Consider the following 13,094-nt stretch of genomic DNA (forward strand, 5'->3'; position numbering starts at 1 on the left):
TTTTATTATCATAATGTTGTTGTTGTTATGTGCTGTCGAGTTGCTTGCGACTCACAGCGACCCTATGTACAAGAGCCCTAAACCCTGTTCCATCCTGTGCCAACTTCACCATCTCTGATAATATTAATAATAATAAAGAAACATACAGAATGAAGAAATAGGCCAATTTCTCTCAGTTCCAGTTCTAAAATATTTGGGTTTGGGATGTTGTTTTTTTGTTTTTTTAAATTCCTGTTGACAATTTTCAATAGTTTGAAAGTTTCTGATAAAGACAGAAGCGGCACAAGCAACAACACAATTCTTAATACGGTAATAACAAATTAAAGGATCAAAGAGCTTTCTCCCAAGTATCTTCCTCACCTTGTGGAAAATCACCTCCCTTCCCTCCCACCATTGTCAGTATTGGTGTTCTCTGGCTTAAAAGTCCAATTTTAAACATATAGGATGTGATTGTAATTTTTTTTCCTGGAATGTGGAAGAGAAACTTTATCTTTTCAAAATTTTTCAGCTTTATGGAAGCAAGAGGTGAGACAGTACTGATTTGAAAATTCATATATAATAGTCATTCTTGATTTTAAATATTAATATATCCCCAAAATATATTTCTTAAAATATATTTCTGGTTTGATCAGAGAGATCATATTAGACTGGGCAGAAATATCCCCCAAATTAATCACATTCCCTAGGGAAAGTTAATTGGTTCTTTAGTCATGGAACAGCCAATCAGAATCTAAATGTCTTTCATCGTGGCATAAGCTGCTCATTGCCAGTGTGGTACCCACGGGAGAACAAAGAACTACAGGGCGGCCTGGCCTCTCAGAAAAGCTTTTGTCACTTTTTTTTTCTAAAAAAAAGTCTTCTATTCTACTTCATTTTAATGTGCATGTTTGCTACCACTTCCAATCTAACCTCTTCTTTATCTTAAACTGTTCATCTCCACCATTCACTAACTATACCACTTATATGTATCTTATGTTTCCTTAAGTGTGACTTTGATAAGAAAACATTCTTTTGAAGACATCTCTTGTCAGCAGGGGCATATTTATTCATGAACCCATGATGTGTTCCAATTGTGAGCTCTTTTCACAAGTGTTCATCTGTATGTGAGATGTACCTAAACTGAGATTGTCTATGAAACCGAGATTCCAAAAAGCTGGGCTGTGAATAGCACAGGTCTGAAATGGGGAAAACAGTTCACCTTCTTTGCCTTTCGTCTGACAGCAGCTGACCTAGGAACCATGAAGCCTCTCTCCCCCGTGTCTGGAATGGCAGCCAGCACTCATGGTAAGTAAGATGTTTATCTTATTTTGGATTCAACAGACTTAATTGTTAGTGGCCACCTTATAAACATAGTTAAATGCTGATGGTACAAGTCAATGTAGCATAACAGAGGCTCCTCCTCTCCTGGTCACCGAGTCAGTTCTGACTCAATGCTGACCCTCCACGCAGGTGTCTAAGGTTGTAAATCACATTGGGAGGAGGCTGTCTATCTTCATCTTTCTGCTGAGGACCAGCCTGTGGATTCAAACCAGCAGAGAAGCGTCAACTTGGGCTAGCAAGGTCACTTTCTACAGAGTACACCACCAGACCTCCCTCCCTCAGATTCCTAACAAAGCTACCACAGTGTAAGTTAAAATTGTGAGAAGTAGGTTTGATCTGATAGTAATGCTGCTTCAGTTTATTAATTAAAAATACAATGTTCATGGCTGGCCAAAGACCTTAAAATCTACCCAAAGTAATTTGTTCTACTCTGTAACTTTCCAGGACATGTCATACAACGTTTTACATGCTGTCATACTAGTGTCTTTATATATAAAGACAAAGGAAATCTCTCCATGCACGTAGTCCTAAGTTTTAATTACAGCTCTACTTTCAATAACTTCTGAGACCAAATGTCATCGTTGTGTGCTGTCCAGTCAGAACCAACCCACAGATGACCCTCTAGTGGGTTTTCAGAGGCGATTAATCGCATGGGAGTAGACTTCCCATCCTTCTCCCATTTCAATCCTTTCTTCAATTTACAGTCCACACTTTACTTGATTCCAAAAAAGGAAATATATTTAAAGTGACTTACATACATTAAAACATAGGTAGGACATGATAGGAAATTTTTAAAAAATGAAACAGAATAATTGAATACACTTATTCAAAGAACATAGGATGAAAAGACTATAATAGGTATCAAATTTTAGTTTTAGTTTTAAACAGTGAAGCAACTTTTGAAGGCTTAGAAAGGTGTGGGAACACTGAATGCTGTCCTTCATGAATCAATCATGATCATTCAATCTATAGAATATTCTTATCAATATTAGTCTTTGGAAGAGAAATCACAAAACAGAGCAGTTACAGGTTGCATCCTGTCACTTAATGGCTATGATCCAACTCTAGTGACATAGCTTTTCCTAAGAACTGAGTATCTAATTTTTAAAAATAGTAGTAACTCTATCTACTTCATAATTAGTTATTAAATAAGATAACTCAGATAAAGGATTAAGCATGTGTCTGCTATGTAGCTAATTTAATGAGTGTTTATTATTATTATTTCAAAACATGCCAACCAAAAGTATTGAACAGACTGGGTTCTGTATTGTCTGCTTCTGTTTAAACTTTTATCACATTTAGAAAGCAAGTCAGACATACGACACAATATTTGCTTACAATAAAATGACCTTAATTGTCTGTGAATCAGTGTAAAATAACCTTATCCTCACATATACTCAGGCTAGAAGACTAATTAAAGTAAGAAAAACAAATAATTGCTCATCTTTTGCCACCTGAAGACAGAAGAAGAAAGTCTCAGGTCACCTTTGATCCCTTTGAAGTTTAACGGGCATTTAATAAGGGCTGACTTGCTATAATCACATAAAATGCAAGAAGATAAAAAGCCATACAGAGAACTTACGTGATGAAGATCGTTTCCCAGCGCATACTCTGCAAAGTAGCCAGGGGCGGCGGACGACGCTCTAATGGCCTGCCACAGCTTATACTGACAGCCCCCCAGATAGTGCGAGTTGACCCCTGGAGAATGACCATAGTTCCGGAACACAAACGCTTTCGGTGTTACTCCTTTGTTCACTAAGGTACTCACTGCAGCTACCTAGTGAATGAAGAAGGGGACAGCACCCATTTATTACAGCAAGATCGGCAATCTATGAAAAATAAATACCACTTGACAGTGAGGAAAAAGATGGGCCAGCGCCTCCCGTGTTGTGTTAGGCGGCCTCTGAAAACCAGATGAACGTCAGCTATTAGTCGTCCAACTTGATGGCATGTAACAACAGAACACTTAATGGTGAGAAGAAAAATCTAATGCACGTACGCATCCATACAAGTATAAAACACAAATGTCACATTGAGAAAGCGGATAATTTTCAACAGAAACAAAGACTAAAATGATACCCAGAAATGTACCCTAAGAGAACAATGCAAACATTTTTTTTACTACAATTGATTGGTTGTTAAAATAGACATTCAAGAAGGTGTATATTTCCAGACCTTTATGCCATAATTGATACATGAATAATGAACAAATAAAAGTGATTTTTGAGGAATTATTTGTCTTGGTGTTATTTGAAAGCATCATGCCTCATAAAGTTGAAAAATCCTCAGGGGGGTTTTATCACAGTTATGAAAACTTGCCAGCTGAGTAGTTTTATTTAAAGAATTACAATGTTGATAACCCTTGTTTTCAGATTTTATTGATATCAGTGGAATTTATGGAAAGTATATTAAACTGCTTAACAATTTACAATCTAAATGCAAAATACTGAAAAGTATTTGAGTAGGTCAAAGCTGTTCATGTCCTATGCAAAATTCAGCTGGGGCCTTATTTGATGTATGATTTCATAAACCAAAGGTCACATTTCAAATTACTATGAGTGATCCAAGTGTGTCTCTGGGCCATTAAAGGTAAAGAGCTGGCCAAGCATTGAAAGTCAAAGGGTCTTTGTATTGACTGGTGTCTAGATACAGCTGGGTGAAGAATACCGGAAGGGCTAGTCTACATCAAATGGGTGAATTTGTATGTGTGTGTGTGTGTGTGTGTGTGTGTGTGTGTGGTGGAGTCATATCCAACTGTCACAGGAGGAGACTGCCCCTTCCTCTCCAGTAGAGCATCTGGTGGATTTGAACCCACGTGCCCTCAGGATTACAGTGCAGAGGTCCCTGGGTGAATTCTTTTTGAAGAGGCTAAAGCACCCTTAGGGAGCTCTGGTGGCCTACTGGGTAAGCTGCACTGCCAACCAGTTCAGGCGGTTCTCCAGCTGCTCAGTGGGAAAGAGCTCAGTCATGTCCCCTCACGTGATTTCCAGCCTTTGAAACCCTGCTGGAGGGTCAGCTATGAGTTGGTTCTTAATGGCAATAAGTTTGAGTTGGTTTTCTTATTTAAAAAGAACCTCACAAACTATTATTATTCATAGCTGCCACCTCTCAATTTGAAAAAAAAAAAATATATATATATAAAACCCACCCACAATAAACTAAGAAAGCCTGAAGATACAATGGAATAAGGAAGAAGTGTATCATGACTCCTAGTTGCTGTTGACTCAGCGACCCTATGAACAACTATCTGAACCCTGTCCTATTCTGTGAATCTTCACCATCTCTGACACACTTGAGCCCATTGCTACAGTTACTGCGTCAATCTACCTAGTTCAAGGTATTCCTCTCTCTCACTGTCCCTCCACCTTCCCAAGGATGATGTCTCCCTGCAATGAATAGCCTTTTCTTAGCAACATGCCTAAATTATGTGAGAAGTTTTATCATCTTTTCCTCCAGGGAACACTCAGGCTGCACCTTCTCTAAGACAAATCTGTTTGTTCTTCTGGCAGTCCATGGGATACTCAGTACTCTTCTCCAGCACCACGACTCAAAGGTATCGATTCTTCCATCATCTTAACTCACTGTCTAGCTCTCAGCAGCATAACACATAACTGAAAAGACCATGACCTGAATAAGGTGTACCTTAGTCCTCAGACTAACATCATTGCTCCTCAAAAGTCTGGAGAAGTCCCCGACTGCAGACTTTCCCAGTGCAAAACATCTCCTGATCACCTGACTGCTGGTATCAAGTATACTGACTGTGTATCCAAGTAAGATGAAGTGGCTGACAGTTCCAATCTTTTCTCGATGTATCATGATGTTGCCTTAAGGGTCCAGTGGTGAGAATTTCTGTTTTCTTGACATTTAGAAGCAATCTATATTGAAGGTGGGTAGTCTTTGATCTTCTGCAGAAAGCACTTCAAGTCCTCCTCACTTTTATGAAGCAAGGAAGTTTACTGATGAGTCTTCTTTCAGTCCTGATGCCACATTCTTCTTTAGAATAATTTGCTCAGCGTACAGAAGGAATAGGTATGGAGAAGGGATACAACCCTGGTTGTTGTTGGGTGCTGTTAAGTCTACTGTGCTTCATCAGAACCTCATGAAACACAGGTTTGAACTCTGCCTTATCTTATACCATTTTCTCAATCTGTCATGCTTACACCCTACATGGCAGTCACCTTCCACCATTCCCAGTATGCTGTCTCTAAGGACTGGTTCCTCCTGAAAATACGCCCAAAGTAAGTGAAGTGTCATTATCCTTATCTCTAAGGGCCACTCTGGTTGTCCTTCCTTCAAGTCAGACAGCTCCTTGTGTCCTCCAGAAGTGCTACCTGTACCCCATCTTCATGGCCTTGTAATGCCCCTCAAGGCCTGATCTGCCTGCTTCTCCGGTTTCATCTCACAGGTTCCCAGCAGATCCTCAGTAGCTAGTCTTTTGGTTTATAGAATTTTCCATGATTTCTTTGGGATAGGAAGTTCCTTTTGCTAGGAACTTACCACCCTTGACTTTGAAATCTCAAATCTTATTTCCTTACGGCTAGGCTTCTTTCATGTGCGCTCCATGACACTTATTTCTGGAAAACAGTATCTCAATTATGTGAATGCTGAGGGTGCCGAGATTGCCCTCCTGTGCTATACATTCCACGTCTGTGTTCACGAAAGTATTCAAAGCGGCAAGCACAGATGTGGCACGAGGGGCACATAATTAATAGCTACAGAATAAATAAAAAAACCCGAATATGCAGGCATGTAAGAGTAGCAGAGGGAATTGTTACTGGTTTTTCATGATTACATAAAACAAACAAAAACAAAACAAAAAACAAAAACCCACATACTGTATGGAATTCCTAGGGGCATAAAACAAATTCTTTAGTCAGAGGACCAGTCAGAACAGGAAGTAAGATCTACTTTCTTCAGCTCAGTGGCCCTAGAGAATTTCTCAATAAACATTTTAAAGTAGGCTAAAGATCGTTTACACTTTCCAGTTCAGATCTGCTCTCCAAGGGAACAAGAACAAGGACTATAACAATAGACTGAGTTTTGTATGCTAGGCCTCAATAATGTGCTTATTCAAAGATGAATTTTAAAGTGTAAAGCCAATGACAAGGAAGCGTGCAGCATCTAAGAGCCAGTGAGAAGTCTCAGCTCCACCAAAGCACTTTGTGAGATCCCAACAAGGTTGGTTTTGTATAGATACACAACATCTAGAGAGTGCTCAGTACCACAATCTAATAATTTACACCAGCTGCCCCACATCCGACCACGATGCTTAAAAAAGAGAATAATCTGGTAACTCGGTGGGAAAAACATCCAAGAAAAACTCTCCTCTAAAACACGTTTACCAGGTCAAACTCTTTTGCTTGTAAGACTATGACATGAGCAGCAGTCAAATGGGAATAATGAGGCGAGCAAAGTAAGATGAAGCCAGAAAAATGGAGGTTAAAATATAACCTGCCCTTTTAAGGGCAAACTTTAAAGTGAAAACTTGTTAAAACAAAGAATGGATTAACGAGGCAGATAAAGAATCTTCTAAAAGAAAATGAGATAGAAAAAGAAAACTATAGAAGAAAGTACCAAGACATAACAAGTTCAAGTAAAAATTATTATTAAAAGAGAACTAAAACAGACTCAGATGACTGGGTTTCAATCACAATTAATCCGAGAAGCATCACACCCAGACATGTGCTAGCGACACATTTTTCCTTTCAAGGAGAAAAAAATATTTGTTTTTCTACCTACAAACAAGAAAAGATAAACTGGATTTTAAAAAAAAAATCAAACAAAAAACCCCCAAGCGCCCCAAAACACACACAAAACCCCCTCAAACAAACAAAAAGAAACCCAAAAAAGGAAGAAGAAAGAAGTTAGACTTTAAACTTCCAGTCGGAAGACAGACTCTTGAAAAATATCTGTAATCATCAAATTTTTTTAAAAACCCCACAAAACACATGTGAAGGACTGATTTCCATGACTGTTTATTGCCTCACTCTCTGCCAGCGAGATGAAAGCGCTTCAGGAGCGGAGTCCTTGTCTTCGTATTCACCATGAAAGCGCTATGCCACAGCAATGTCTACTGCACGGCAGACACTCAAGAAATATTCACCAGGGGAACAAACACTGAGTGTTTTCACTTCCAGATCAGTATTCCAAAAGCATTCAAAAGTAAGTTACAGGCCATCTTATTCTCTCCAAATAAAAAACACATGCAATTGAGCTATAATTGTTCATCTGAGGGCTTGTATTGTGTTAGAAACATTGCTATATTAATTCTATGTTACATAATACAACAGAACCTCCTTAAATGCAACACTAGGCCAGCACAATATGTAATAAAAATGCACATGTATGTATGCTGGCTTGAAACCATAGCGTTAAAATAAAAATCAATATGAATATAACAATCACTAAAGTTTTTATTAGAATTTCTTAATGATTTTTATGGCTAATATATGACAGCAACATTCTCAGAAAATGAATTCTAAAAATGTTCTTGGTGGCCATCTATACTAATAGTTTAAAAATATAAATATACATGCACTATTTCTAATAATTTGTATACAAATAAAGCTGGATGAAGAAATATACAAGAGGCTGTTCCATTTACATGTGTGTGTACTCTGAACCCATAAACATGTTGACATCTGTCTCTCTATAGACATCTCACTCAGGCACTGCCGTCGAGTCAGAACTGACCCTCCAGTGGGTTTTCTGAGGCTGCAAATCACAAAGGAGGGAGACTGTCCATCTTTGTCTCTCAGAGCAGCTGATGGATGAGATACACACAGAGGCACACAGGCTTGCTGGAGCCCCGGTGGTGCTGAGCGCCTAACAGAAAGGTCAGAAGTTTGGCTCCATCAGGTGCTCTGGAGGCGAAAAAGGGGCAGCCTCCTCCTACAAAATGTACAGTCTAAAGTTACCTTCAGATACAAACTCTTCCGAAGTTAAGAAAGAGAACTGAATCTGCACTGTTAAGAGACAGACATAGGAATAGAACTCAGGGGTCCACATTCTGAGCCCAAAACTCTTTTTCCCACCCTGTTATTTTTCCAAGCAATTCAGAGAATAAATACATTTTTATAAGTAGAACTCAATTTGTACATGTATCTAAAATTTCTTCTCAAATCTAAAGGATATCAGAATTTTAAGTAACTTGATTTTCTTAATTCTATGATAAATAAAAAATAATTTTGTCTTCAGTACCAGTCTTTGATGTTATAAAGTTGTATCTTTATAGGATATAAAAATGAGTCTAGTGATCACAGCTTATCTAGTCACCAAATGACCTACTACACAAATAGTTTACATAATCTAGACTGGCTCAGGACAGGGCTGGCTTCAGAGCTGTTGTACATAGGGTTGCTATGACTGACAGGCAACTCGATGGCACATAACAACAACAACATTACCTATTACCAGTCCTTGGAGAAGGGCACCAGGCTTGGAAAGGTGGAGGGCAATGCAGGGGAGGAAGACCCTTGATGAGATGGACTCACACAGTGACTGGGATATTAAGGGCAGGTGTGCTGGAGACAGTGAGATTGCCTCAGAATAGGGCGGAGTTCAAGAGCTACTGTGCAAAAGAGTTGCTAAGAGTCACAGGCAACTTGACAGCACATAACAACAACAAAACCAATAATAACATTAGAAAAGGTTCCTAAGAATTTCCTCCCTTAACAAAATGGTCTTCAGAACAGGTGTTTTCACCTGCCCTCACTTTTAATTTAGGTGTTATATGTTGTTGTTGTTATGTGCCGTCGAGTCGCCTGCGACTAGTAGTGACCCTATGTACAACAGCCCTAAACTCTGCCCTATTCTGTGCCAATCTCACCATCTCCGACATACCTGCTCCCGTTATTACCCCAGTCACTGAATCAATTCATCTCATTGAGGGTCTTCCTCTCCTGTGTTGTCCCTCCACCCTCTCAAGCATGATGTTCCTCTCCAAGGACTGGTCCCTCCTTGAAACTTGTCCAAAGTTATGTCAGACGAAGCTTCAGAATCCTTGCCTCCAAGGAGCAGCTTGGCTTCACCCTCTCCAGGACAAACCTGTCCGTTTTCCTAGCAGTCCATGGTATGTTCAATACTCTTCTCCAGCACCACAGCTCAAAGGCATCAATTCTCCTTCTGTCCTCCCTAGTCATCAACCAGCTCTCTGATGCATAGTAAGTGATTGCAAAGACCACAGCATGTATCACATATTTTAAAAACTCCCAACTTTGAGATTAAATATATTTCTAAATAGAAAAACAAAAAAAGACTCAACTTACCTTGGGACATGTGGGATTTCTTGCTGTTTCAATCATTAGAGAAGATCCCATTCTATCCCTATATTAAAGGAGAAGAAAGAAATAGAATAAAAATGTTTTTACATTCTATAAATCAAGGAAAATATTCTGTGTAATTTGTTTGCCCAAGGCTTTGCTAAAGCACTAGGAGCTTTTTTTTGTTGTTTTTTTTTGTATGTGTGTACCATCAAATCGGATCTGACTGGTATAGGAGGTGATTGTCCCTCCTTCTACACCAAAGCACCTGGTGGATCGAAACCTGCACCTCTGGGATTGCAGTATAGCTTCTTGTCACCAGGCTACCACAGCTTGCCACAGGAACTATATTTTTTTTTGCTCAAAGGCATCAATTCTTCTTCTTCTTCTTTTTTTTTTAATTAATTTTAATGAAAGTTTACAGAGACTTAGGGTTTCCAGTCATTCATTGTTTCACTTGTCTCCCTGCCCACCCCAGCTCCCCCTTCACTCTCCTCCTTGAAAAGAAAATAAAAACTCTTTAATTGTTATGAAATCCCTCCCCACAAGTTCACTCCACTATGCAGCCTTCACTCTGTACTTCTGTAATGACAAGAATAAAGAAATAACAATCCCTCTTTCTCCTGAGAATTATAATCTAGTGTATACATCCATAACAATTCAAACTCCAAGCCTCCCTAGTTCCATAGTTCTTGGGTTAAGGACACCATGAGTCTGTAGTAACTGAGAAGAGCCATGAAGAAGTCACTTGAAAAAGATATGAAAGGATGGCAACACATGCAAATCCAGGCCACGTGGAGTTAAAGGGGAAGAGCAAAGTTGTTGTTTCAGGCCCTGTGATGACGTTAATTCTGCCCAAGGTCTAGTCACAGATTAACCTAACAACCAGGTCAGGGCATTTAAATTCATTTTAACGAATAACACAGAGCCACTAATTAACTGTTTTTAAAATCATCTAAGTCATTATTTGAGTTACTAGAATATTAAGGTATGATCCTTGGGCAGTTATTTTCATAATTTACACAAAAATATGTTTCCAGAAGATTCCTGTTAGCCTTTCCTTTGTGATTCCTTGTCACTTTCATATATTCCCTTCCCACAGAGAACCAGGTCATATAAGTAGCTTTGGTCAATGGGATATCAGCAAACATGCCATAATCTGAGGCTTGACAAGTACTATGGGCTGGGGCTTGCCCAACTGGAACACTGAATCCACCATAATGAGACAAAGTCCATAAGTGATCACAGAGAAAGAGTGACCAGCTAGCTCAGCTGAACTACAACCAGAGAAAACTCATGAGGTGAGCTCAGCAAGCAAGAACCACAGAAAAAACACTTGGAATCATGACATGAAGTCATCATCATCATAAACTATTACGTTTTGAGGAAGTTAGTTTAGCAGCAAAGGCTGAGTGAAAAACAGAAGAAGTAAAAATAAGTGATCACACACATTTATTAATTCTATGATTAAAAATGCTAAAGCTTCCTAAAGACAAAACTGAAACTGCAAATATATGAAGGTGCTCTAATGGACTAAGAAAAATCCCTAAGTAGGAGCTTGTTTGACAGTAAATTTTCAAGTCTTCAATCAATTATTATCATAGCATCAGGATTTTATGATTACATGAGAATTTAGACTTTCCCCGCCCCATAACAGGTACAAAAGAAACTAAGCAACACATACTGTTAATGGATGAGAATATTTCACAATTATAAAGATGTCAACATCCATAAAATAATTGATAACTTATGTAACTTTGCTCAAAATATCAATGGGATTTTTTTTCTTTTTCAATAACAAGAGTAGCTTAAAATTCATGCTAAAGATAAAGTGAAGAAGATTAACAGGATTGGAGAAAAAAAAAGATTTCTTGTTGTGCTGGTACACAGTTCAAATCTATTAGCTGCTCGGAGAAAAAAAACATGGGCAGTCTGCTCTTGTGCTATTTAATGTCTCTGAACACCCACTGGAAGGTCATGTATAAGTCTGTTCCACCTTGATGGTACAACACCAATAACAATGTCAAAAAGACAATATGGAATTAAACATTGTGTTTATGGTAATTAACACTTTAGAACAACATGTGCACAAACGATTGACTGAAAAACCAATATGCTTCGTAAATTTTCACTCCAACCACACTTTTTAAAAAAAGGAATTTATTAACAAAACTTAAGAAATTTGTAAGAATCAATAAAGAAAAGTAGAAATTGAGAAACAGACCCTAAGGTATGAAAGAAAAAATAATACTTTAAAAAATGGTACAATCAGTGTGCATAGGAGGGAATACTCAGTAAACATTGCTGAGAAATTTTAATTAAATATTTGAAAAAATAAGTTTTACATCCTGAAAGTATACAATAAAATATATTCCAGATGAATTAAGAAAGTAACTCAAACATAACCAAACCTTAGGAACAGGAAATAATAGATAATTACCTGATTTCAGGATGGAAAAGTCTTTCTAAACATGAAAGTAAAATTAAAAATCACTAAAGGAAAAGATGTGACTAAATGAAGCTTAAAAACATCTCTAGATTAAAAAAAATCTGATACAATTAAAAAGCTTATTTTCAACACATAACAAATGGTTACTACCTTTATAACAGTGAGGAATATTATTATATAACATAGTGATATTTTAAAAGAAATATAAATATAAAAATAATTCAAAAATGTTCAAAATAGTACCAATTGAAACTTCAGACTGCGTGTATAAAAATTTCATAGAATAGAAAAATAAACTGATGCTGCTGGGTAAATGGGGGCAAGTATTTTAAAGAGTTCAGCGGAACAAGATTCTTAAACTATTTATAACCTCTGACTTCAAAATGCCACCTCTAGATTTTGTCCTTACAGAGACAACTAGGAGACTTAGTATGCCCTCCTAACCATTGCTTAGAATTGCAAAAATATCTGAAATTGCTCATTTTTCTGTTAAAAACAGTAGTACATTTATAAATGAGAAACTATAACCATTAAAATAGGCTTAAACAAAATATTGATAATAAAAATATTTTCAAATTATTAGATGTGTTGGAAAAATATATGTGAAAGTATTTTTAAAAGGCAAATACCCTAAAAAAGCAACAGAATAAAAATAAGGTCTATATACAATTTGGTCTCTTATTTTCAGCTGGAATTTTTTACATGTGAATCTCATGCATGTGAACGTATACAAACCAAGAAAATAATGACTGGAATACAATTTATCAAAATACTGACAATGGTTATACTCAATGGAATTAATAATTTAATATTCTTCTTTATACTTTTCTGCGTTTTCACATTATGCAAATACTATCTATATAATGAAAAAAAATTGCAAAAAAGTGTAACTTACTTGAGAATCTTTTCCCATGTTTGACTGTCATAAAATGCATGGCTCCAACTCATTTTGACTGTCCCAACAATGACATTTTGTGAAAACACATCGGATCCTAATTTTCGATAAAGTTCCTCACATTCATCCAGGGGCATATGAAACAACCCCAACATGAAAGCTAACACAG

General features: G+C 37.5%; 1 protein-coding gene across 1 annotated transcript in view; it reads right to left on the bottom strand.

Moving 5' to 3' along the window:
• Positions 1 to 13,094, bottom strand: part of PNPLA8 (patatin-like phospholipase domain containing 8) — a 31,171-nt gene that overhangs the window by 5,542 nt on the left and 12,535 nt on the right. The window contains exons 5-7 of the mRNA XM_006882640.1: positions 12,926 to 13,094; positions 9,588 to 9,645; positions 2,903 to 3,097 (exon numbers count right to left, since the gene is read on the bottom strand). Coding sequence (XP_006882702.1) covers positions 2,903 to 3,097; positions 9,588 to 9,645; positions 12,926 to 13,094 — 422 coding nt within the window. The remainder of the gene's footprint in view (positions 1 to 2,902; positions 3,098 to 9,587; positions 9,646 to 12,925) is intronic.

This window comes from Elephantulus edwardii, unplaced genomic scaffold, assembly GCF_000299155.1.
Source record: "Elephantulus edwardii isolate Elephantulus edwardi_28Jun2011 unplaced genomic scaffold, EleEdw1.0 scaffold00022, whole genome shotgun sequence".
Taxonomy (NCBI): domain Eukaryota; kingdom Metazoa; phylum Chordata; class Mammalia; order Macroscelidea; family Macroscelididae; genus Elephantulus; species Elephantulus edwardii.